Source organism: Erpetoichthys calabaricus, chromosome 1, assembly GCF_900747795.2.
Source record: "Erpetoichthys calabaricus chromosome 1, fErpCal1.3, whole genome shotgun sequence".
In the NCBI taxonomy this organism is placed as follows: Eukaryota; Metazoa; Chordata; class Cladistia; order Polypteriformes; family Polypteridae; genus Erpetoichthys; species Erpetoichthys calabaricus.
Genome location: NC_041394.2, coordinates 301,043,247 through 301,070,395, shown reverse-complemented (window position 1 = coordinate 301,070,395; position 27,149 = coordinate 301,043,247). Strand labels below are relative to the sequence as shown.

At 36.0% G+C, this 27,149-nt stretch overlaps 1 protein-coding gene across 2 annotated transcripts in view; it reads right to left on the bottom strand.

Moving 5' to 3' along the window:
• acss3 (acyl-CoA synthetase short chain family member 3) overlaps positions 1-27,149 on the bottom strand; it is a 228,480-nt gene that overhangs the window by 58,963 nt on the left and 142,368 nt on the right. For both annotated transcript variants that reach the window (XM_028817153.2, XM_051919742.1), the window contains 2 exons: positions 4,403-4,498; positions 292-355 (listed from right to left, as the gene is read on the bottom strand). In XM_028817153.2, the coding sequence (XP_028672986.1) occupies positions 292-355; positions 4,403-4,498 (160 nt within the window). The remainder of the gene's footprint in view (positions 1-291; positions 356-4,402; positions 4,499-27,149) is intronic.

The following is a 27,149-nucleotide window of genomic DNA, read 5'->3' as shown; positions in this document are numbered from 1 at the left end:
GGTTTATTATGACAAACAGAAACATCTTCATAATTACTTAGCTATCAATTTTTTAATATTGGCCGAGACACAATCGTGTGACAACTAAGTCCAGATTCTGATTTTAGGTTACGTTACCATCTTTTCAAAGAATACTTATGTTTTATCCTGGCACTCCAGTTTTCTGACTGCATTCTGAATAAGTGCTCCCATTTCTGGTGAGAGATGCTGCAACTCCCCTGGTCTGCATGGCTGTTCAGCTCAGACTAATGCATCTCATTGAAAAGGAGGGGGTGATGGACAGATACTTACTTGACCACAATGTTCCCCAAAATTCTAGGTTTTGCTTCTTTCATATCTGTGTCCAGAACAGTAACTGTAACATAAAAAATAAGAAAGATATAATTTAGAGGCGTAAATTTGTTTTACCATATGCCAACAAACACTTTCCTGTTATTTTCATTAAAAGTATAATTAATACTTGGTGCCATCCATGGTTGAATGATATTCTGTGTGATTGTAATAACAAAAATACTTTTTTGCTCATTGTATGTTTTGTTACACTTAAACTTGGATGACCAAACTTTATTCTGCTATATCTTTTAATTACTTTGTGTTGTCATCATCATCATGATCTGGCAGGGCCGTGCTTACTTTTTTGATACTTTTCTCGCAATCAAACAATTAACAAATTACCTTGTGGAGGAGTACAGTATTTCCTCTCAACATTTTAAAATATGCATTGACTGCTAGTCTGCCTACCCCCAACAAACTAAATTAATAGCATACACCAAACACTGATATCATGGTAGTGATTCTCTACCATGTAGATACACTCTAGACAACCATGTATGTCACCTATGTCATGGCCACTTTACTTTTTGGATCGAGCCAATTAGTTTTGTTCAGAGCTGAGTATGAGAGGTTGTGTTTGGATTTGCATTTTCTAAAAATTCATCTCACCTTCAAATTTAACTACTGCTTTGCATCCTAAACTAGGATGATCTGATCTGAAATATCTGGTACAAGTCTTCACTTTCATTCAGTGAACTCATTCATTCACTATTTTGTCAAAAAAGAATCTTGTGCCTCCTCCTGTTTTTGAAATATTTAAATTCTTGTTTTAGCATGATTTCAAGATTCTTAGTTACCTAAACAGAGAAGATCATTTTGCTTCAGATCTGCTAGTAATGCAACATTCTGTAAAAACATTTTTCTACTATATTTATATACAAGATTTTGTTTATTGTAACACAAGTCAAAACTACTCCTTTCATCTCTTTTAGAGACATAGCAATTAAAATAATAAAAGGGAAAAAATTTTCATGGCCAACAAGACATTTCACCTTCAGACAGTGTTGTAGGGAAGCGCCTACCACAGTCTCATTTCGATACAGTCTTCCTAAATTTGTGACAGATATGGAAAAATACAATTTAAAATACACCCTGAGATAATTTACTCACAATTAGATCCAACTTACAGACCATGCAACCTGGCACTAGGCTTCTTCAGCCTTCTCACTCTTTTTTAACTTTGCCACTCCATGCCCTTGGAGTCTCATTCATCACCATTCAAGGTTCTATAGGCAGTATAACATTGTTGTCTTTGTAACACTGCTAGCTTGCCCTCCTATTTTTACCCAGCTAAAAGAACATCTTAACTCATTTTCATTTACAATGGCTTATACGAGGGACATATTATATCAACTTAAATTGCAAAAAAAAAAAAAAAAACTAATAAATAGCACATAATCGATGGGAATCAAATACAGCAAGATACGCCAGATATTTTTTCTAGCAACAGATTTTAATTACAAATTTCTCTTTTAAAAATTGCACAGTTTCAGTAGGCCCTACTTCAGTTTGATGCTAAAAGGAATTCCACTTAAAAGCCTCATGTACTTCCCTAAAAAGGGAACTGCACTTCTCCAGCTTTGAGCAGGGATTGATAGAAGAAAATCAAGATATCAAATCCAGAAAAAAACTGCTTCAATAAAATACTGAGTAATATACACTGATAAAATCACGGAAAACTAATTAGAAGCAAAGAATCTCTTCAAATGGTCACAGGGACTAGAAACAAATTATAAAGTAATGTTGCTGAAACAGAGAACCTTTTGGCTTTATCTTTTGGTTGAGATGTTAGCAGCATACAGCAATGATGGACTGAATAGTCTCATCTTATCAGTAAAATTTCTACCGAAGTAGTAGTAGTCCAAAAGACATTCTTCTTAACTACATTCTCAATAAAGTTTGCTGTTTTCTTTTATGTCCCTAAACAAGCAAATGCAATGTAAAAGTAGTCAAATTAAGACCTTTAACATCATTTACACGTTTAACATGTTAACATCACTAACATCTATAAAAGCAAACACAGTCTCTCATTAAGAGAGCAAATGTATCCTATACAATGACATATAGTCTAATGCTGTCCATCATCCAAGATGATGCAAATTCACTCTCATTGAATTTAGGATACAATTGCAAACACTCTAGCAATAGCAGCATAACAATGTGTTAAAGCACAGTATGCATGAACATTTTCTGCAACACTAAATGCGCTGCCTAGTTTAGCAGAGCAACAGAAAGACACAGAACAAAGGATGCAGAATTAGGAGGACTAAATAAGAAAAAAAGGCTAGTGACAGAGGCCTTATAGTGAGGTCCGGAATAAGTTGCTTCAGCCACCTGATCCTATGTGGTCAAACATGACAACCTGTGTATACAACTAACTTCAAATAAGCACAAACAAAACCAAAAGTTTAAAGAAGGAACAAACCCCACGAATAAAAATACAAGGCTAACAACAGCACAAAAATAACATAGGATCAAATAAAAAAAGAAAAAGGGAACACACAGAAAATAGGAAAAAAGACACACTGATAGTGTATAGACCTCTGTATGATCAGAATAGCTAACAGTTTTCTCGTTTTTGACACTGCAGTGTTATGTGTATGTCTGACAAGGTTCAGAAGCACTGTATTGAACTCGATATCACAGTTATCCTTAAATCCAAAAAAATAATACTAAAAATAATACAACAAATAAATAATAATAAAACATAATCAACAGTTCTGTTGAATATTTAAAATATTATAATGGATATCTCAATTTAGATGTTTAAAGTCTAAAAATTCTCAATTGTAATAGAAATTTGTCATTTTTCACCTTCTGATAGAATTCCATAGAGGGCTAGATCGTTAGTATATTATCAAAAATAACATATTCATAATCACTGACCCTTATAAAGTCTAAAACAATACCCCACATTATTTTAACCTTATGGCTGTGGCACGCTATGGGCTAGAAATATCAGTAAAGATTTATTTATCAAAAATATTATATTCTTAATCAGCAACCTCAAAACAGTATAAATGACAATCTACATGCCTAAATTTTTTCATAGTTTTGTGAAAAGGAGCAAAGTTGACTCCTCATATCCCATTAGAGGGTGAACCCCTAGGGTCTGTTGATGCAGCATGCACACCTTCAAGCCCTTCAGATGATTTTTTCTGAAGATGCCTGTTAGTTTACTCTTTATCATAAGGGTGTATTTCCATGCAGAATAAGGTCTAGAAATGGCCTACAAGGCCAAAAATAGGGGGGAATCCCAAAAAGCTCAGTGCTTAACAAGACATGAAGATAGGTGAACTCATATCAGTGAGTCAGGAGGCACCAGACAAAAAAAAAAAAACTAATTTCAAAGCATTCAAAAGAAATTATTCTATAATATCAGTTTGTCTGATATTGTACAATTCATTAGTTCGGTATCTACAAGTGCGTAGCAAGAAGAATATGCTATTACTTAAAATAAGCTATAAAACCTATTGGATGAAGATGATATACGTTTCAATTTAATTTTGTTTTATTGTTATTTACCTTTAATCATCACATCCTTTATCAGTGTGTGCTTTTTTCTGGGATTGTTTGCCTCCCGCAATTACATATGATATTAATTTTAACAAGGTGATTCAGAATAATTACAATACTAAACCCCTTATCATGTATGTATTGAAGATATATATTTGTATATTTTAAAGATTCACTTTTTTATTTTTCATTTACACACAATATGTTTAGCTCCACCTTCAGCTTCAGCAACTCAGGCTTGATTCTCTACTTGGTCAAGGTATCTGTAGCATTTTCATTTTATCCCAGTGTTCATTTTCCTGTTTCACAAAGTATTCTCGTTTCCTGCCACGTCCCTTAAAATTTGTGTGTCAGATTCACTGATGACTCAAAATTAGCCTGATATAAGGAGACATAAAAAAGAGTGTAAGCTTGCCCTGCAAAGGACGGGCATCTTGCTGAAGGTAGGATTTCTGTCTTGAACATTCTACTCCCCAAACCTCTGTAATACAGAGAACATGTGTACCCAGAAAATGAATGCATTGGAGAGCAGACAGCAATCTAATCATCATACCATTGTATCCTGGAACAGGTTTTCCTGTTTGTCCATCTGGAGGGCTCAGGGAGCTCCCAAGTCCAACACAGCTAGCTGCCACTGGAGATCCAGTCTCTAAATGACAAAAAAAACACAGTTTTAAATGCAGTTATATAGGAATAATATCTAATTAAATACATTTCCAAGAAAACAGTTAATTCAGAAAGACTCTTTCCAGTGTTTATGTACTGAACAGGCTATAATTAACATTTCCAGTCACATTGGTCATGATACACTAGGTGAATTCTCCAACACAATCAATGTGCAATTAATATTAAACAGTCTCTTGCAAGGATGTTCATTTCATGAGTTTCACCTGTAACATCTGTTTGCTAGAAGAGTAGCTCACTGCACATTCAATTCCTTCATCACATACTGTAAGTGTTAATACCCATCTAAAATATTCCATGTAGGTAAAAACTGGCATGATTGTATTTATTATTTCTCTACAATTTACGTTGGTGAATATATCCTAAAACTAATTAACAGGGCTTCCAAAGTATAATCTCTGGTATGCAGGAGAAAGTGACCCTGCTACTGTAAAATAAATAAATAAATCTCACATCAAACACTCTATCAGCAGATATCCGGAAGGACAACTCCAAAAAGTGAAGAACCTTCTGTGTTCAGCAAATAATCAGCCAGCAATTCTACTCTCCAACAGCCATGTCCTCATCTACTTAATTCCAATGGGTAGGCAGCCCTCATCTGCTTATAAACCAACCATGGCTCATGCACCTTATTCTAGCAGGACAGAGATTAAAAAAGTCTCTGTAGACCATGTTGAGAAGTATTTGTAGAATTATGTAAGATGATGATGGCTTGTCAACATACACAAGGATAAATCCATAATCACTCTGTGCATGCATGAGATTGTTAATGCTTGTAGTTATTGCCTACATGCTACACCAGTGTTTGTTTACTGCTTAAACGGGTAGGAACACAGAAACAAGCCTCCCACACTGTTCTGTGGACTATGTATCTGTCAATTGTTAATTGCAAAAAAAGAAATGATATGCCTCTAGGCCATGCATGGAATCAAAGTCCGGGAAATGATTAAATGTGTTTTACTTGGTTTTCTGACTCTTTTCTTAAAATTCACAATAGCATGAAGGCATAATTCAAGATACTCGTAAAAGCAGTATATCATAGAGAAATTAATACTTTTATTCTAGATTTGGCTTAGTGTCAATTGACATCATGAAAAGCAGCATACACGACTCTGAAGCAAAAAAGTTCCAGAGACTGAAAGAAGTGCAGTTTAGCGAAGTATTTTATAAGAAGCAATAAATTCACAAGTCAAAAGTTGCTGTATAGGGTATAAAATGATATTTTTCCTCACACATAATGAAACATTTTATCTGTGATTATCGTGCAGTTGTCTTCAAAACAAACACAATGATTCACAATTGGGCAGCAAGTTTTAGTAATTTCAATAACAGCAGAAGAGGCTTGCAAAAGGAGAGAGACAGTAATCAACACCAGGGTACCAGCGTTCAATAGCTTTTCTTATGTCGATAATGGGGAGGTGGGGTCTTTTCTGTAAATAAACTAACAAAAAAATGCTACTCTTTAATGAATGGTAGTTTAGAATTACAACAGCATAGATATTTCAGCGCAGACATTTAGAAAAAGTCAAGGAAGGGCAGGAGTGTATCATGCATACTGATAGAATTATTAACAATTTAAAAACTCTTATACTGACTGGTAAATGTTGCTTCTTGGAGTTTTAAGAAATCATTTTCTGGATGTGTAGAAATCTATGTATGCTGACATTAGAAAATGTTTGTTGGACCACTGACAACTCCAGAAGATGTCAAAAATGGTGAGAAAAGCTGAGTGTCCCTTCAGCACTGTCATCATCATCATTTCATTTGGTAGCATTAAACATTTCAGTTTGGACTGTTTGCCAAATTATTCATCACGATTTATCAAATAAAATACAAATAGTATTAATAAAAGTAGATGGCACTATCTTATACTGTAAAATACAAATAGTTAAGGAATAACAGCTACATGACTCAACTTTTGTATTCAGTTCATTGAATGACTAAATGAAAACGCAAATATACTAAATAATTTGTGAACTCATTTACAAGAATGTACAGTATTGTTAATGGTGGGGTTCATTAGGAAAAAACTATTTTAAACAAATAACCCTCATCTGTATGCAAGAATTTTACTGGCTAGGCAAGAAAGAATGTTCAATACCACCATTTGAATCAGATACTACATACAATCTTCCTGCTAGCTTACTACTAAAAATTATTTATTAGTGACATAATTAACCCTCAGTTATTGCATTGCTTACTCATTTTACTCATTACTACTAAAAATTATTTATTAGTGACATAATTAACCCTCAGTTATTGCATTGCTTACTCATTTTACTCATTACTACTAAAAATTATTTATTAGTGACATAATTAACCCCCAGTTATTGCATTGCTTACTCATTTGTAGCAGAACTGAGGTGTGTTCTTAATCTACATGATCCAGAAAACTGAGTTCATTTACTTGATCAAAACTGACTTATTGTTTTTGTTTATAATCAGGATGTACAAATCTTTCCTTTACTACTCTTCAGTTACTTTAATGTTGGGTAACAAGGACTGTAACAATAACTCAGAAGGAAGACTTTGTAATTTCACTCCTTAATCACTGGCTTCCTAGTTGTAATTGGTATGACCCTGCCTTATTTTACATACTTATTAATCCCTCTACCCCAGGATATACATAATAACGTTAAAAAGCAGGCCAGTTTAAAATCCCAAGGATACATAAAAGTAGTGTAGGAGTCAGACGATGTATTTCTTGATTTAAGGTCTCTGTCATAATATGACTTTAAGGTAAGGAAGGCAGAGGTTTCAAAATAAGGTTGTTATACTACCTAATCATGGTACTTGAAAGTGGCAACATGTTGCTTGTTGATTATCACATGCAAGTGGGAATTTCCCTGTACTCTGTACACATTACAAAAATTAAAAGAAATTACACCATGAAAGTGTATGAGAATTGGGTGAACAGCTGAGTCTGGTAACCACTAATATCCATATTAGATGAGGATGCCAGGCCTCAGAAGTAAAGTTTTCCTTCAGGCACTTGGCCCTTTGGTGTACTTCATCCAACTTATGGCTTCCAGACACTTTCCACACACAACTGGATCCTAATGGAAAAAGGCAGAGTTAATTATCCTGTGACTTAATACTATTGATTTATATTTGCCTATCAGCCTGCATTTACACCAGTATTTCAATTATAGATTCACTATAGCATATAGCTAAAAATCTATTTTTTGAATTTTTCGACCTTAAACTCACATTTCATTTTAAGTGATAAAAAGGTGTGATATTTCTTTCATCTTTCTTTGGTTCTGCTCTGCAGAGTCTTTCTGCAATGAATGTCAATCAGACTGTTTTGTATGAAGAGGTGAGAGAGGTAACGGTAATAAAGTCAGCCACTGAAATTTCTTTTCTTCTTTCAGAGTTAATCCACTCATACAGCTTCAAAGAAAAGTTCTAAGTTATTTTAGGAGCAGTGTCTGTATAATACTGAGGAAAAATGAGATGCAATTCTTTAACAGGCAATAGTGAGCTAAAAATATACCTACTACACAAGTCTTATCACTGTAAAGATGATACCCAGAGTTTTAAATTACATAACATTTATATTCTGAAACCTGCTTAATCCAATTAAGTGTCACTGAGCCAGAGCCTATCCTGCCAGCATTGACCTAAAACAGAAAACAGCGCTGGACAGCGTGCCAGGTCCACCACAGGACCCACTCTCTTTCATACAGAGACCAAATCAGAATTATCACTTAGCTGAGTTGTAGGAGGAAAGCCACATAGACATGGTGGGCTTGAATACAGGATGCTGGATCTGTGAGTTGGCCAAGCTACTAGCTGCGCCACCTTGTCAACCATTTTAAATTGCAGTGACATAAAAAAAGTAAATAAAATATATTAAAATGAAAAATCCCTAAAAGGTAAAACAGCTCATAAGTTGTAACAACTGATGCAGATGAAATGGAAAATGAAACATGTCCACAATTTAGTAGGAAAAAAAACCAAAACAACACAGCCATTAGACAGACAGACAGACAGACAGATACACACACACAAAATTAACCTCCAGACAGCTTGGCCCTGCACTTCCTCGCCAGTCTAGCCCTTATCCTTCAGTTCTTTTTATTTTATCCACCCACCTGTGCTTTGGCCTCTCTACCTTTTTCTCCCCCTGTATTTCCATCCATATCCCTCTTTTGCCCGAAAATTCATTGTCTTTCCTCATCACATGTTCATACCACTTCAACCTACTTTCCTGTACTTTCTTAGGTAACTCTCCTAATTTTATTGTACCTATGATTGTCTCATTTCTTATTCTGTCCCTTTTTGTAACTCCACACATCCATCTCAACATTCTCATTTCTGCCACATCTAATTTCTTTTCCTGTCGTCCCTCTATTGCCCATGTCTCAGCTGTATATATCATTGTTGATCTTACAACTGTTTTAAAAACCTTACTTTTAACCTTCACCTTAATTTTTCGATCACACAATACTCCTGGTACCTTCTTCCAACTGTACCATCCAAACTGCACTCTATGGGTTATATCAGCGTCTATGTTTCCATCTTAAAATATCATATACATACACACACACACACATATATATATATATATATATATATATATATATATATATATATTTATATATATATATATATATATAAGCACATACACATATACACAAAGTATATATACACACAGTATATGATTTCTACAGTGAGACCTACAGGACAAAGAAATGAGGTAACAGGTGTAGATTTTATCTCAATTTATCACAAAAAACTGAAGGTCAAGTAGCTCTTTTTCCTCAAGTTTATTCTCTTTTTATGAAACCTTTACTTGCTGTCTTGTAACTAAAGACTATAATGTGACTTGTAAAAAACGTCAGGGTAGCTGTAAGCACAGTTTATTGGTGCTCCACTCCCGCATTTTGAGAAGCACATAATAAAATGAAACAATAAAGCAGGCATTTTACCACTAGAAATAAAAGTAGGCTGGTCTTATAATTTACTCAGCTATAAACAACCGTGACTTGCTTCAAACTAGCAATATATCATGCTTTAAAAGCACATGTCAATACAGAACTTTAATGCAAAGGAAAGATGCAGGGCTTGTGTGATTGTTTCATTTTAAAGAAATCCTGTATAAAAGAAAGCATATGTGAAATCAACTAAAAAGACCATAAAATTGAAGAGCAGTTGTTTTATGGGTTGCACAGAAAAAAAACAGAATAAAGAAATAAAACAAAAAAGAGAAGAGTCAAATAGACCAAAAGTATATTATAAAGGGATTTGTATTATACTTGAATTTTGTGTACTAAATTAGTTAATAGTTAAACCTGCAATGATATCCTGAGTTAGCAATATGGGCAGAGGATAAATGCATTTAGAGGGCAGCTTCTGTTTACTGACTGCTCTATATTTTGTACTTTAGGGTTAATCATTGTGAAGGATTGCTGGCTTTCTACTCCGGCCCTCACCCCCAGGCCACGAGGAGGAGCTCTCTCAGCAGCGTGGACGTGCCCTGAGTTCCAGCAGGGCCTCATGGACTATGTAGTTTTTATACACAGCCCTGCTGGATACCTTGGGGGCCACCAGGAGTCGCTGTAAGGGGGCTCGTGGACTCTTATGTGCCCTATAACCCGGGAGTACGTCACGGTCACGTGACAGGAAGGAACGACGTGCTCCCGGGGTGAAGAAAAGGACTGTTTACCCTGACCCGGAAGGGAAAAGGAACTGTGGACTGGTTGGCCAGGAACACCTCCGGGTCAGGGTGTATAAAAGGATTGTGGGAAAGCCCAGACATTGAGCTGAGCTGGGTGGAAGGGTGGCAACGCGTCTGGGAGTGAGGAGGATTATTGTTATTATTGATTTATTAATTGTTGATTGAGTATTGTGGAGAGGAGGGTGCTTTGTGCACTTTATTATTATAATAAATATTCATATTTGGACTTTTACCTGGTGTCTGACGTCTAGTCTAAGCGTTCAAGGGGTCACAGAGACCTTAATCTGTCACATCATGGAGTCATCTTTTTATCTTATACTAGCTGATTACCCAGTGGCTTCGCTCAAAAAAAACTAAAATATAGTATTTATAAAATAAGTTTGTTAATGAACAAATAAAGATCATTTACAATAAATAGAAATTATATAAATATTAATTATTAAGTAGTAAAATATTTTGATAAAAGAATTTGAAAAAGATATAAGAAGCATATAAATTATTAAACAGTCAAACATTAACATTTAAGAAGTAAAGATACATTGAGTACTACTGCAGTGGTTTCGGGCAAACTACCTGATTGACAACCTTGCACTATGTGCCTGTGATTTAAGCGAAAAATTATTCTGAGAAATGTGGACACTGCCTTTCCGTGCTTAACGGGCAGAAGGTCCAAACAATTCCCAAGTCTAATACTTAACATGAAGAGGTCGGTATATCTTTTTAGATCCTTCATTTTCTTAAAAGAATTCATCACAAAAGCAACCTTGAATGTTGCGGGGTTTTAGTGACCCGAATTCATCTTAAGGGACAGTAAGTAGCAGTGTACCGCAATTTACCAAGAGAGTCCCGCTTCAATAGCACCGATTACACTTATTTCCACTGTCCCAGGAGCTGATGGGGCACTTGAAGTGTGACAAACAGTGCGAGAAGAGAGGACGCTGCCCGAAACTGCGAAGCTGTTGACCTGGAGGAAAAGCACGACATTCCGCACCTCCCAGCGTCCACTTTGTTCTTACGACCCCTCGCCGCTGAAGGCGGTCTCGTCTTCACATTGTTTACAGCTCGGCACAGTTAAAAAGTAGAAAGACGCAAAGCTGTTTTCTTCATCTCTTTTACTATCAAGGTGTAGCGTGTTCCTCTTAAGTTGAATGAGGAGCCCAGCACACACAAAAATCTCCTACTCTTAGGAAAATTAATTCTATTAAGTACGGAACCCAATCGAACCTTAGCCCCAATTTGGTATCCTCATCTGGAGTTGTCTTTTATGAATTTATACAAAGGAAATAATCACCCCAACAATTCTTTAAACAATCAAAAAAGAATATATTATAAATCAAACAAAACAATAAACACCCTTTAAATCCTTGTCAAATCTATAATAACTACACAAACCCTAATTAATATGCCACCCTCTTAAACACTCTATAATATACTCCCCAGAAAACGGCGAAACAGCAAAGAAAGAAAGCAAGCAAGGAAAAGAAACGGAAAATTACCCTATTTACAAACAGCACATTCTTGTTTTAAAGTCTAAATTCACACGGCCTGGGAAATCTGCAATGAATCCAGTGATCAAGTCAGATACATTCCGCTGACTCGTATACTGAATTTAAATGTAAAAGAAGCGATCTCACCGGCCTGGTGACAATTCCTTTGTTGAAGAAAGAAGTCTGTCTCACCCGGGTGTCTCGGCGTTAGCGTCCGTCCATGGCCAACGCCCGCACCATAAAAGCAAAGTAAAGCCGTGTGCTCTGAAGGTCCTTCTAGGTTAGCCAGCACTCCTTCTCCGTGCACCCAACCGTCCTTATTACGGAGTCTCACTTGCTTTACCTCTGGCTTCTTCTTTACATTCACCTTCCCAGCTCCTTATTTAAACAGTCTTTTTTCTTCTTTTCAATATCAGTAAAATAACTCTCACACAAATAATAAGTTCCTATATTATAATATGTTCCGTGGTCATACGTCATTTACATTTCAAACACGAAAAAAATTTTATTTATATAGATAAAAATATAACAATTTTGGTATAAAGAGTAAATTAATTCTCTGTGATAGTTCAAAATAATTACTTCAATAGGTATAATGCTGGGTTAATAATATTAATATTCCATATACAGACTTGAATTTAATGTCTAGCTTATACAATGGTGATTGTAGCTAGCTAGCTAGCTAGCTAGCTAGATAGATAGATAGATAGATAGATAGATAGATAGATAGATAGATAGATAGATAGATAGATAGATAGATAGATAGATAGATAGATAGATAGATAGATAGATAGATAGATAGATAGATAGATAGATAGATAGATAGATAGATAGATAGATCTTTATTTATCACAAGGGGGAAAGTTGGATTTTTACAGAAGCTCAAAAAAATAAATAAATAAGCACACACAAGACTTACTAAAAAGAAAGAAAACTTCTAACTTAGCTAAACATAAAAAGAGCAGTCACAGTAAGGCATTATGGAGGTATATTGATGTTGCTTTGAAGGAGCCTCAGTAGTGTTTCTTGACACACTTCTATTGCATAATTTCTTTTGCTTAACGTACTCAATACTAGTTTATCTGAGAGAAGATGTACAGCATTGTTCATACACCAAAATGAAGACTTATAACCTGAGGAAAGCAGACTTTATGGGGATGAGGAAGTATCTACAAAACATCAAATGGGAAAGCAAAAACTCTGCAACTATAAATGACAGTTGGTGTCACTTCTGAGATTTTCTGATCCAGGCTCAAAATAAGTTTATTGTGAAAAGCAATAAAACAAAAAGACTACAGAATTGGCCAAAATGGATAAATAGGAGTATTACTCAAAAAGTAAAACTGAAAAGATCACTGTACGAGAAAATTTTTAAAAAGCCAGATAATTCTGATATACCGGAAACTAGAATTTAAGAAATCTTAGGGACACGAATGGAGAAATCGCCGTGAATGAAAAGGAAGTAGCAAATAAACTGAACAAATATTTCTCCAAAGTATTTATAAAGAAATAAACAAGTGGAATGCCTCATGCAAAAGTAAAAACAAACTCTGGTGAGTTCATAGATTTTAAAACAGAAAAGTCAGATGTGCCTAAAGCCTTCAATATGTTGAAGCCTAATAAAATACCTGTCCCTGATGGGATCTTACCAATTCTATTGAAAGAAATGAAAGACGTCACCTATAAACCCTTATTAGATATATTTGAGCAGTCACTTCAGAAAGGAGAAATACCTGAGGACTAGAAAGTTCCAAATGTAACTCCAGTCTTCAAGAAGGAAGACAAGATGGATCCTAATAATTAAAGTCCAATTAGTCTTACTTTTGTGCCATGCAAAATTATGGAAACTATAATAACAAAGAAATAAAAAATTACCTAAATGAAAATAATATTCTAAATAACACTCAGCATGGGTTTATGAGAGGATGATTCTGCCAAACCAATCTTTTAGATTTTTTTGAAGAAGCAAACAGAATAGTTGACAAAAACAAACCATACAACATAACTTACCTAGACTTTCAAAAAGCATTTAATACAGTCCCACACCAAAGGTTAGTTCTGAAAGTAGAAACTCTAGGCATCAGGGGTAACCTGTAAAACTGGATCTCTAGTTAGTTAACTGGCAGGAGACAGAGTACAGATAAGAGGAGAATGCTCCATATGGAGAGAGGTCATCAGTGGAGTCCTTCAGGGGTCTGTACTTGAGCAATTTTTTTTCTGATTTATATTAATGACATTGATTCTGGTATAGTTAGTAAACTTGTCAAATTCACAGGTAACAGTAAAATTGGAGGGATGGCAGACACTGAGGAGGCAGCAAAATAATTCATAATGATCTTGACAACATTTAAAACTGTGCAAACACTTGAAAAATACAGTTTAATGTAGAAAAGTGCAAAGTGCTACACGTTGGCAAAAGGAATATCAATTATACATACAAGATGGGAGACATTGTCATACTGAAAACAACCTCTGAAAAAAACTTAGGGTTTATGTTGACGCAACATTTTCATTGATTAAGCAATGCAGAGAAGCAAGTAAAAAGGCTAATAAAATGTTAGGTTATACCATAAAAACTGTTGACTTTAAGTCAAGGGGCATTATGCTCAGACTATATAATGCACTAGTAATACCACATCTGGAGTACTGTGTACAGTTCTGGTCACCACAGTACAAGAAAGACATAGCAGCACTTGAAGCTGTGCAGAGAAGAGCAACCAAGTGCATCCCAGGACTTAAGGATGGTTCCTACTCCAGCAAACTCAGAGAATTAAGCCTGTTTAGTCTCGAGCAGAGAAGACTGAGTGAGGACCTAATCTAGGTATTCAACTTCCTCAAAGGCACTGATAAAGTAGATCCAGGAATATTCTTTCCCCTTAAGAGTAAATCGCATATTCAACATCATCAGTAGAAATTAAGGGTAAGTGCATTAAAACTAAGGCCTGGATGCACTTTTTTTACGCAAAGTGTTGTGGGACTCTGGAACTACCAAGACATGTAGTTGAAGCAGAAACATTGACAAACTTTAAGAAAATCCTGGTTAGGATATTGTGTCAGCTCAGCTATTAGCTAAACAAATGTGCTTGATGGACTGAATGGTCTTCTCTCATTTGTCAAATTTCTTATGTTTCTTATAATGTTCATCAGTTTTGATTTCATTCTCTCCTTTGCTACAACCTCCAGTGGGTCGAAAGTGCATCCCAAAACTAAGCCTGCCTTTTTAATGCACTTGTTGATTCTGTAGGCCTCTCCTGAAGTGATGTTACTGTCCAAGCACACCACAGCATAGAAAATCATACTGATCCACATCAAAAGAATGAAGAAAAAAGAATCTACTCAACCCTTTCTTATATAGTTCCTCTGTATTAGGAGGCTAGTCAACCCCAAAGTACTTGTAGTAGTGTACCACCTCTACATCCTGTTCTTCAATAGTGCCCGAGCATAGAGGTTTTTTGGGGGTGGTGAGAGTCAATAATCAGTTTCTTGACTTTCCTGAGTTGAATTATAGACAATTCCACCAAGAAACAAAGTTCTTCCCCTTACTCTTATACTTTGTCTGACCTCACCTTATAAATACACTCCATAAGTGCAGAATCATCTGAGGATTACTGCAAGTGACATAACCTGGTGTTATATTCATAGTATAAGGTTCTACACAGGAACCTTATTATTTATTACTTCACGTTGATTTTTCCTTATCTTATGACTAACATTAGTGCTTATTGATTTTTTTATTTTAAGACAAAGGATCATTTTGTTTTAGGCAGTGTCTGGAATAAATATACAAAACTGCCAGTACTATCAGGTTCAGATTGACTGAATCAATCAGAGGAATTGGGATGCAGCAACACCCCCATAAACAACAAAACCCCCCTTGGTATATTTCCAGGACTTTGAAATGCAAAAATTTGATTGACAAGTTTCGTGAAAGTTTTGTGAGATACGTGCTGGTACACAGCAAACGCTAATAATAAGAAACTGCTAAAAATTATGAAGTGACAGATTTATGCATACGTCAAACCGAATATCTGTAACATTCTCTGGGTATTGCAGTTTGCTCACACACCCTCAAAGATGTTCCTGACAGACAAATAGGTGACTTTAAAGTGGCCTCAATATAAACATGAGTCTGGGAGTGTCTGCAGGAGGATCTGGACTGGCGCCCTCTTTGTACTCAGTGCTGCCAGGACAGGCCTTAGCTCATGAACATGAACTGGATTAAGTGGGTTTGAAAATTCCACATTTTCTTGTCTTATCTGTGTATTTGTTTTTTTGCAGTATCACTTTGTGTTGATATCATTTGAAGCATTAGACATCACTGCTATACTATTCATTCTTATAGGGTAAGGATTTCTTTTCTTCAGATCTTGTCCTGTCTTTGAATGCTTTGAGAAACTGAGACAGAATAAAAAGTAATACTGATGGCTGTTTTTTAGGACTTTGTGGTCAGCATTTTGGTCTTTGAGTTTGGTTTCTCCATTTATAACTTGTCAAAATGTTTTGAGTCCTTTATGCACAGGAATCTGGAATGACTGTTTAATTATCAGTTTTCTTATATTAGATTAGATTAGACAGAACTTTATTTGTCCCCAGGGTAAAATTGGCTTGAAACAAATAAATACATAAATAGATAATAGGGATGCTATGATCAGATTTTTTTAGGGCCAATACCCGATTTCATGTTACTTGATCAGCCAATTTTGATATCAATTCCAATTTTTTATCCCTTTAACACTAGAATTACCAGAGCCTACGAAAAAACTCGTAGATCCGGCCCACCTTAAATCGCTTCTTAAATCCGTTCACACCTCTCTGCCAGCATCCTTTGTCCTCTAAATGTGCTGATAAAAGACAAGCTGCCAGCAGCCGGCTATTCCATCCCCCCACCGACTTAGAACGTGCGCGAAGTTTTCCCAGCTCACGCCTTGATTGATTATCTGGGAGTGAAGTGGAGTTTTAGACTGGAAATAATAGATCGTTATTTGGAACACACGCATTTCATGCATGTTCCGTTTCTACAGTAATCTGTGTAAACACATTGTTAAAACAGAAACTTTTTCATATTTTAGTAATAAATGTTACCAAATGTAGTAGGCATAAACTATAGAATGTGTAAAGCCCGAGTTCCAAAGCTCAAATAAACACTCACAAAAGCTTCAAGAAGGGTACAACAGTTTCCGTGGCGTAGCGTGCTAAGTTTTGCTTCTTAGAGCACAGCAGCTTTGCCGCGCCTCACAGACCTGAGTTCGATTCCCCGCTGGGGATAAAGTGTTGCTTTTTTTTTTCTTTTTAACCTCAAACGGACATAAAATTTATAAACTGGTATGCAGTTTTTAGAGGACGGTCAAGAGCTAAAACAGCTGGATGGAAAAATGCCAAACTCGAAATTTAAGCCTGGTATGAGATGACAAAGTGCCGAGTTGTTTTTGATCCAAATCGTGTAAGAGAAAGAGGCACCCTAGAGGAACCCTCAATTACTGCAATTCTGCAATTAATTATTAATTTGTCTCATCTGCTGCTATCGTAATTACCTATTTTATTAAAGTATTAGAAAGATCAGCATCAGAGTGGTAAATAATTACTGAAATGTTATTGAATAGTTTGGGTAACTTGGTTCCTAGGGGGCAAAGCCTACTGGCGCTCATGTCTGAATTTTTTTCTCATTCTGGTCACTCAAGGAGCTCTGTAGTGCATGGTGCATTTCTCACATATTGGTATTTGCCCTCATGTTATGATATCAAAACATTTATTTTATCTACTACACTGTTTAGTAACTTATGCCATATATTTCTAGTTCTCTGTGTGAACTTTCTAATGTTTCAGAAACAGTTTCAATCTGTCCTCCCATGTTTTTGATGAAGGATTAGTATCAGGCACCGATACTAATTAGTCCCTTTAAAGTCTGAAGCAATTCAATCACTTTCATCTCGTCTTCACTGTTTGCTTAAGATTAAGATTCAGGTCTTTCTTCTCATAGTTTATTTTCAGAGTTTCCTAGCACTGGTTTTATTCACTCTGCAAGTTGATTTTCATATTGTTTCCCCTTTTTCTTTGGGCTTCAGTCTTAATTGGGTCTTAAGTTTATACTTATTCTGGTAATTGTATTTTATCTGTTAATTACATTTTCACCTTTTTCCCTTGAATTGAGAATTTTCTTGGCCCCAAGTTTAACCACTTGGGTGCATAAATACTCAGATACTTAAATGCATTGTTTTTATTAAATTTGTTAATTGTTTTATTAAAATGTTTTAAGGTATCTCACAGTCTTCTGCCTTTTATTATGCCATCGGTTATCAGCTCCTAAGTATTTTTTGTAATTTGGAGGTCAACATATTATAGAATATTGCAGATGGTGCCTTAAAAAATACATTGTACAGCTTCAGCATAACATTCTGCATTGAGCACAATTGTAGGAGGCTAAGTAACCCAACATTATATTAGCCATCTGAATCACTTTCTCAAAAGGTATATTTTCAAGATTCAAACATTCTATTGCGTAATTATATCTAATATGTTGTGGAGGTCCTAACTAGCCCACACAAACCGATGTCACTCGTAATATGTCCATTATCTTTATCAGAAGTGAAATTAATATCGATCAAATTATTGAGTAAAGATGGAAGATAAGCATCATGAGATAGAGATACAGTATGACTTATAAATTAGATCTCTGGTTTCAACTTTGTTTCTGTTGTTTGACCAAGACATTTTTTGTTTTGGCTCTGATTTATTTTGGTTATCGATTCCCTTTTAATGTTCTTTGAACTATGAATTTTCTTTCACATTCTGACCTTTGTTAAATTTTTGACTTTCTCATATCAACCATGATTACAAAGTGTGTCGCGTGGGCTTTACCTTTAAATGGTTGAATGAATGAATTGTTATGAGTAATGTCTATAGTCGTGACGTATGTGGCTTTGTAGGTTTTGCAGACTGCAGGCTATGCTGCATTGAATATTTTTAACTACCGATGTGTAACAGTTCGTGTTTATTCAAATTCCTAAGTGTTTCCCATGGGACAAATTATATCCTACTAGCAATGCTACCTGTCAAAGACGGGTAACAGAATAATTTAAAAATAATTTGCAATATTATGCCTAAAGTGTACATTCAGTGCCTTTCCTCGGTGTCCGCATTTATCTGAACTTCTCTTCACCAACACTCCCCCTCTCGAGTGTGTTCCTGTCAAGTCTGCTTCTCAGACTCTAATTATTTTTGAGGCACCTTTCTTGCATCCTATACGCTTTTACACATGCCGTCTTTGCAGGTGACTCCCCACATCCTTCCCATTCTGTTTCTCCTCCTTGTGCGTCTTACACTTGCACTTCCTCTTTCATTTTGTCAACATGGCCAAACTGACCAATCAGATTTCTTAGCGGGACTAGACACACAGACTTTATTGTTTTATTATAGAATAGATTTATCTACCTATTAAACTGAATCAACCACATATTTGCCTATGGTCTGAATCTGCTTTAGGTCAATTTGTAATAAATACTGTAATTGTGTTCTCTATGGTATCATTCTCCCAAGTTTAATGTCTTGGAGACAGACTGAAATTATGCAAAATCCATGTGGGCAGTAACTGGGGGCAGACTTAAGCTAAAAACAGAAAAGGTTGTGAGGCAGCAGTGCTAACCAAAATGTCACCATACAATCTTCCACTGTATGATAACAAAATATTTTCGAGTCTGTTCATTCCAGTTCTAGATTGTGGAGGCCCCAAGTATGTCTTAGCAGCACTGAGGACAAGGCAGGAAGCAGCTCTGGACAGGGCACCAGTTAATTATGGGGCCACTTATGCCTACATCCACAATCAAATTCACATGTCAGTCACCTGGAAATTGCCTGCTACCCTAATTTGCACATCTGTGGGGTATGTGGAAGGAAATCCCCTTTGGGCAAAGGGTAGATGTGCCAACTCTGCCCTAGTACAGAATTCATATTCAGGATGCTGGATCCATTAGTGGACAGTGCAAACCCTATGTAACTCTGCCACAACCCCAAGTATTGTGTAAAGTCTTAAAAAGTTCATGTATATGAGAATATCAACCTCCATGTTCAGCCTAAACCATTCCAAAGTGCTTTTGCTTGTATTCCCAATTTATGCATATTCATTTGTAACAAGATTCTAACACTTTTCAGTAATTATGCAATTTTTATCAGATGAATTATTATTCTAAATGTTACATTTATTGTCATATATTGTGTGTGTGAGAACATTATTATTATGTTTTGCATTGGATATTGAGGACTCCTGTTTTCCGTAGATGTTTGTGAATGCTGTTTAAATCCTCACTTTATGTGAGCTTTTTGACAATAAACATTTATAATTCAATATTCCTTTTTCAAGTCTCCCACTGTTATTTTTCCTGATTTACTTTTGTAGGTAGTGCAATCCAGCAGCTAATGTTGTGGGGCCAGACTGTAAGCAGTGTGGTGTAATGATTAAGGCTTTGGACTTCAAACACTGACGTTGTGGGTTCAAATTCTGCTACAGACAGACGCTGTGTGACCATAAGCAAGTCACTTGACCTGCCTGTGATCCAACTGGAAAAAACAAAAAGAAATGTAACCGATTGTATCATAAGTGTTGTAAGCCACCATGGATAAAGGCATCAGCCAAATAAGTAAATTTAAAACTCTTACATTCATGTCTCGTCTGAACAATCAATGAAAACACAATACAAAAATATAAATAAACTGCATATACAATGTGTATTTATATACGCATGCACAGTTTCTTTGTTATGTTAGAATATTTTTGTCTAAGAATGACTGCTTAGCCACCTTATGAATTGGAGGTAGAAACTGTTCCTGAATCTACTTGTGAGAGCTGCAATAGCCCAGTACTATCTTCCAGATGGAAGGTGTAATAAAAGCCACTGTGCAGAATTGCAGAGGTCTTTAAATGACCCTGTTTGTCTTTCTAAGGACAATTAGTGTTGCATGCATACTGAACTGGATGGTAATGTTCTCTGCTGCCTTCACCAACATCTGCAGTGCTTTACAATCTTGAAGCAAGTGGATGCTTTACCAAGAAGTGATGTATCCAGTGAGGATGGACTCTTCTGTGCACCTGTACATGTTTCTCAGAGATGGAGATATGTGAGATTTACTCAGACATCTAAGGAATTAGAGGTGCTGGTGAAATAAGAGATGAAACGTGTCATGATGAGATTGTTGTTCTGGTGTTCTGACGATTTGTCCTACTTTGTCGAAGTATCCTACCGTAGTTTATTTATGGAAATGTTAACATTTCTCAATTTATTCTATATGCATCATTTAATCCCCGAAAGAGACACAGCCTGATGCAAAGATTTCACAAGATGGTCATTACTCGTGCATGGATACAATGGGCTGTACAAGATTAAAAGTCACACATGCAAAGTATACAACTTATAAAATGTTGACAGTAAATACCTATGCAGTAAACTGTAATAAATGTATTAATGTAGTAAGGCTTAGATAAGCATACATATTACTGAAATACAGTAACACTTACCTCAAACTTCAACACTAGGTAGAAAAGTTGCATAATTTTGGTCTGCGCATGCGTAGTATCAGTGCGTAGATCATTTCGATGGGTAGGATGCTTCGTTAGAACACTGGCACTACCTCTACTCTGTATGTCAAGTCATGTCATCATTGTTGGTGATCAGGCCTATGATGGTGTCATTAGCAAAATTAATAATGGAGCTGGCGGTATGTATGACCACACAGTCAGAGGTAAACTAAGAATTCAGAAAGGGGGCTGAGCACACTACCCTATGGAATGCTTGTGTTGCTGCCAATCCACACATGCAGAGCTCTGTTGGAAAGCGTTCACCATGACTAACCTAGCCTAACCCTCTTAAACAAATTTAGGGCCAACTGACACAAAAACAATGGGCTAATTTAGAACTGGATGCAGGATAAAAATTGAACTACCCTGAGAAAATTTAAATGCCCACTCAGACTGGGACCAGGCACTAACCACTGCGCAACCCTTGAGCATCAGTATGCAAAGAAAAAGCAAATGCCTCATAGCCCTGTGAAGAATATAAGTTTTAGCCATATACATTAATTTCTGAACAAGTTGCCGGGCACCTGTATTTTTAAATACACTTGTAAGTCAGAGGAAGAGGAGAGAGCAGAATCAGGTCTAATGCTGTATCTATGATTTCTCAAGCAAAGAAAGAATGATTCATGTATGATGGTCTGGAGGAAAATTAAGTGACTATGACTAGCATGTTTAAACTACTGTTAGGATAATTTTGCAGAGACAGCGGAGATTGAAGAGAAATGGACCTGCTATAGAAAATCAGAAAACTGTAAAAAGAATGGTTAAAGACAAAGAAATGCAATGTTTCCATCCGCTTCCAGTAGACATAGCTGTCTATTATTAAACTAAGCTCCTAATATAAGTGCCTGCAAAATCTGAATGTGCAATAATACTATTAGCAACCACAGAGCTCTTGAAGTGGAAAAACAGTGGTTGCCAGGCAACAACAATGACATCAGCATTTTGGCCCCTTCTTTTATAGTTCATCTAAAAATAGCAGCTGGATTACCAGCAAGCTTCACAAGGTTTCAGCCCCTCCTTTTCCACTTACTTAGGAACATTAGGAGTTAAGAAAAAGGATCACATAAGATGTTTAAATATTTAGGTTTAGATAAATGAACTGTACAGGTTGAAGACATGCCAAAAACACATCAGATACTCAAGGAAATGAGAGAAACAGAAAAAAATATCTTTAGTGCAATAAAACTAATGCAGAACATATAGTAGAATAAAGAATATGTAGATGGTGGACAAAACCCCACAGAATTAAAATGAAAAATGTATAAAATCTTGTCCCCATAAACCAGCATTAGAAATTGACTTGGAAGACTCCAAAGACACAGAACTACTTTCATGTTATTGATATGCAGTGTAATACACTAAATTTATGAAGCATTCTTCTTTTCTAAATTCCTATGGAAATCCATGGCCTATGTGTAAGTAGGGAAATATGGATTGTGTAACAACTAAATCCCTTTAATAACATTTCAAACCCATGCCTGTACATTTAAAAGCATCTTCTGTATTATATACGGGGCAACATCAAGTACATCAGAATTACCTATTTAATTTGGAGGACTAGACCAGGAACATCAAACTAGTTCTTAATTGGTAACCAATCACTGTTGCTACAGGACGTTTTTGCCATAATTTTAAGTGACTTCCTTTTTTAGAACCAGACCCCTTTTTTCCTTATTCCCTTGCCAGCATCCAAACAATAATGATATGTAAAGTGAGGTAACTGACGACCAGCTAACTTGATCCCTTTTGTAGTTAAGTGTTCATCAATTTTCAACAAAACATCTGAAAAGAAAAATGGGACATCCGAGAAATATGGATGCGCTTTGGTCAACAAAACATTTTGTTGGTGCTGTCAGAACAAAGAAAATCAGTAGCTTTGAAAATGTCTGGTGACAGTATAATGAGAGCACTAACAAACCATAGAATTTAATGGCCCTTTTCATTAATAGTAAAAATTAGATGCTAATTTATAGACATGGTTAGAGGAATATGGTGGCCCTCCAGGAACTTAGTTTTAAAATTGCTCAGGTTTATTGATCATCTGTTGGCTCACATCTTACTTTGTTTGGTTGCTGTTTAAGGAAAACAGAAAAAATGAAGCATTCTGCAGCTTAGGAGGCAAGTCAATTAAAATTAAGGTAGAACGCGTTAGTTCAATTAGCTGCAGTGATGGATCACTAATCAAGAAAGTCACTGGAAAAGGAAAATCTGCAGCCACTAAAGCTCTAAAAGGTATAATGCTGCTTTCATGTGTTATCAGAAAGGACTGGAAACACATGCTTGCCCTTTGGATATTTCACATTAATGCTTTCCAAAGTTTGAGATCCCACTCAGACAGGTTGGAGAAAACAGTGCTTCCTTTATTATCAGAGTTACCATGTACCACTGCTCTTTCACTGACCTCAGTCAATAATATAAAATGAGAAAAAAAATACATCAACCTTAAAAAACATTTTGTGGTTGAATTGTATTTGGAATAGACCCAATACGTTTTAAATGTGTTTAGTTTAACCTTTAACCCTAGAATCCCTGAAGTCTACAAAAAAAGTCATAATCCCGGGCCACCTTAAGTTTGTTCACACCTCCTCGTCAATGTCTTTGTCGATCAGCACCAGCAGCAAAAAGTCGGATATCTCATCTTCCCCATGACGTAGCTCAAGTCGGAAAAAAAAGGTCTGAAATTGTATAGGGTAAATAATATATCGTTATTTGGAACACATGCATTTCATGTATGTTCCGTGCCTACAACAATCTGGGTAAATGCAGGATGACAGGAAAGGCGAGGCAAGAAATGATGAACACATAACTAAAACAGAAACTTTTTCATGTTATAGTCCCAATGATAAAATTTTAACATGAAGTGTATAATGTGTGAAGACTGAAGTCCAAATATCAATTAAGCACTTTCACAAAAGGTACAAGTATAACAAAACAAGCGCACTTTTATCCAGGTATACAGCCTAAGAAAAAGGGGACAATGCTAAGAGGTAAGAATTGCTGTCTCATGATCAAAAGATTGCGGGTTTGATTCCAGGTCCTTCCTGCATTTACCATTTTGAGTAGTGAGCTTCTCTTATTGTTACTATTATAGAATAAAAACATACATTTGATTTGAGTCTGCAACAGCCGGTGTAAATTTATGGTACTTGTAAAGGTTATCTTTTTTTTTTTTTTATTATTCTCTTTTATTCTCTCAGTTACGTTCACTATTAGTTTTCAAATAAACACATGCTATAACAGAGGTGAACTTGGATGAAGGTGAGAGTTCTACATCGGAGAAAGACAACAGAAGCCCTCCCCGCAAGAAACGTCCAGTCACACATAAGAACAACGCAGCTGCACCAGGCGTAAAGCCGAAAAATGGCACAGTTTGGATGCAGCAAGAAGTTGGGTGTCATCCTGCCAGTGAATCTGCCACACACGTCCTCCAAGGAAGCAGCAGGGCATACTGAGCTCGCCAAGGTGTCGTGCAAAATTCTGTTTGCCATTATGTTTTTTGATGGTCTTTATATAAGAAAAGCATATATATGTTACTTACATAGAAGCCACACTGAATGTTGTTTACCTATATTTAAGGTGGCCTAGAATTACGACTTTTTTTGTAGGCTTCAGGAATTCTAGTGTTAATTTCGCAAAAAAAAATCTTGCCCTCATGTTTTTCCAAAAATCCAACCAGAAATTCATGTGAATGAAATGAACAGAGAAGGTGAAATATCAGCATGTGAATTTGACAGCCAAGTCTAAAGTAAATAAGGAATTGAGTTACCTGCTCACCTAAACTGTGTTATATTCCCATTCTACAGAAGTTTATCGGCCAATAAACGGTGCCTAGTTTAAGAGGTTTATTATCAATGCCCATTAACATCAAAAGCTTTAATGTCAGTTAAGCTCACAAATTGATGAGCTATTATGAATGCACAATTGTAAAACAAGTTTATTTTAGAGGTCTATATATCCATTAATTTTCCACCCTGATAAATTCAGTTCAGAGCCAGTTTGGAAATGTTTTATAAAACCACAACTGTAGTTTTCAGTTTACCCAGAAACATTCTTTTCTGAAATATGCTGTATTTTAAATAGTGGTTAATATTAGTTAATATATCATACTGTAATTGAGACATCAAGATACAGCATGTGCTCTTGCTTATAATGTGCATAAACACAGTTATCACTGATAAAATTACTGTTAAATCTACTAATAAGCTTAATAGATACCAGTTTGCTTATTCTTAAGAAAATTATGAGAACTGACTAATAACTTTCTATCATTCATTTTACACTGGAAGCTGTTACCATGCCAGTGAGATTTAAGCTTTCCAGTTATTAATTATTTTATCAGAGTACATGTCATGCTTCTGTCCTTACTTGACTTTCCCTAAATAGATGCACTACAAAATTCCCAAGTTCTTATAACTCTAAATCTCCATTCAGAAAAAAGACACTGATAATATTTTTCTTTGTATTTTTTTTTTTTACCTTTTTCTTCAAAGGCCCCCCATTTGTGCCACAAGCAACACTATTTAATGCTGGTACCCAGGTGTGAATAGCTGTCTTTCTCCTCTGGCTTGCATCTACATATTCTTTTTACATCAAAAAAGTCCTCTCCTACTGCTGTTATTGACATTATTGAACGTTGCTACCAAGTGTGAATTATTGTCTTTTTTCTATTGACAACTAGACAATAATCACCAGAAAAATTCACACTTATAATTCCTCAAATTGTTTCACTATGTGTGATGCAGGTCATAGACAGATTTGAAGAAAAACAAAAAAGAACCTGTTTTTAAAACAAACATGTACTGTATTAAGCTGACTGAAATTCCATCATAATGTTTTTCACACAACTCTGTGTAAGAAATACACGGCCAGCTTCAATTTCCACTTGGAGAAAAGAGAAGATGGCATAATGTTGTAGATGGAGCAATCCGTGGGAGAAGAGCACAGTGCTGGAAGGTTGGTCTCTGACATCATTTTCAGAGAGACAGCAGAGCCACTGATGTATGAAAATGCGAGAATAAACTGTTGGTTTTCTTTGCTTGTAAGACATAAAGGTGCTGACACATATCAGGGATTGTACCATGGCTGAAGGCTGAAAGACCAAATCAACATGAGACTTGACTGCATATGAGAAGCCATTTTTAGAAAAGAAAAAAAAAATGATGTGACTTGAGCACAGCTACATGGATATACTCACGCAAAAAAAATGATAGGACTCGAGCACAGCTATATCGGTATACAGGTACTGGCGCAAAAAAATAATGACTTGAGCACAGATATATGGATACACTGGTGCATGTATTGAATCACATATAGACACAATTGTCAAGTATGTACTGAATCACATACCAAAATAATGGTTTGTGGGCAAATGCTCAATCAAGTTTTTTTTTTTTTTTTTTTTTTCTTCTCCCTGGTAAACAGCACCTCATACCATACTGACAGCTTTGCAGCTCTGTCCTGCACAGTTTTGTGCATAGCAGTATCATGAGTCATAAACCAGGGCAGAACATAACCATTGATGCAATCGTTATTCCTGCTGAAATGTCATTGCCGTTACATTCAGTAAATGTCAAGCAAATTTGACAAGTCTAACATCAAATTTTGGATAGCGGCAGATGTAAATAACAAAACACAAACTATTTCATATTTGGAGGAAAATTTGATGACTGGGAAATGACTGAGTGAGACTGTGGTCCTCTGGCTCTTTGAGCAGTTCACGTGTAAAGGGAAAAATGTCAAAGTTGCCTGAATGTGGCATGCTGCAGGCCGGTTCCCCACCCAAGCCACCATGCTGCAAGTACTGCTAAGATAAGCACCGGGGAAGTCTCCCATTGTACTGTAAGTACATAATGCTGTTACTTAAACTTAAGCATACAATGTC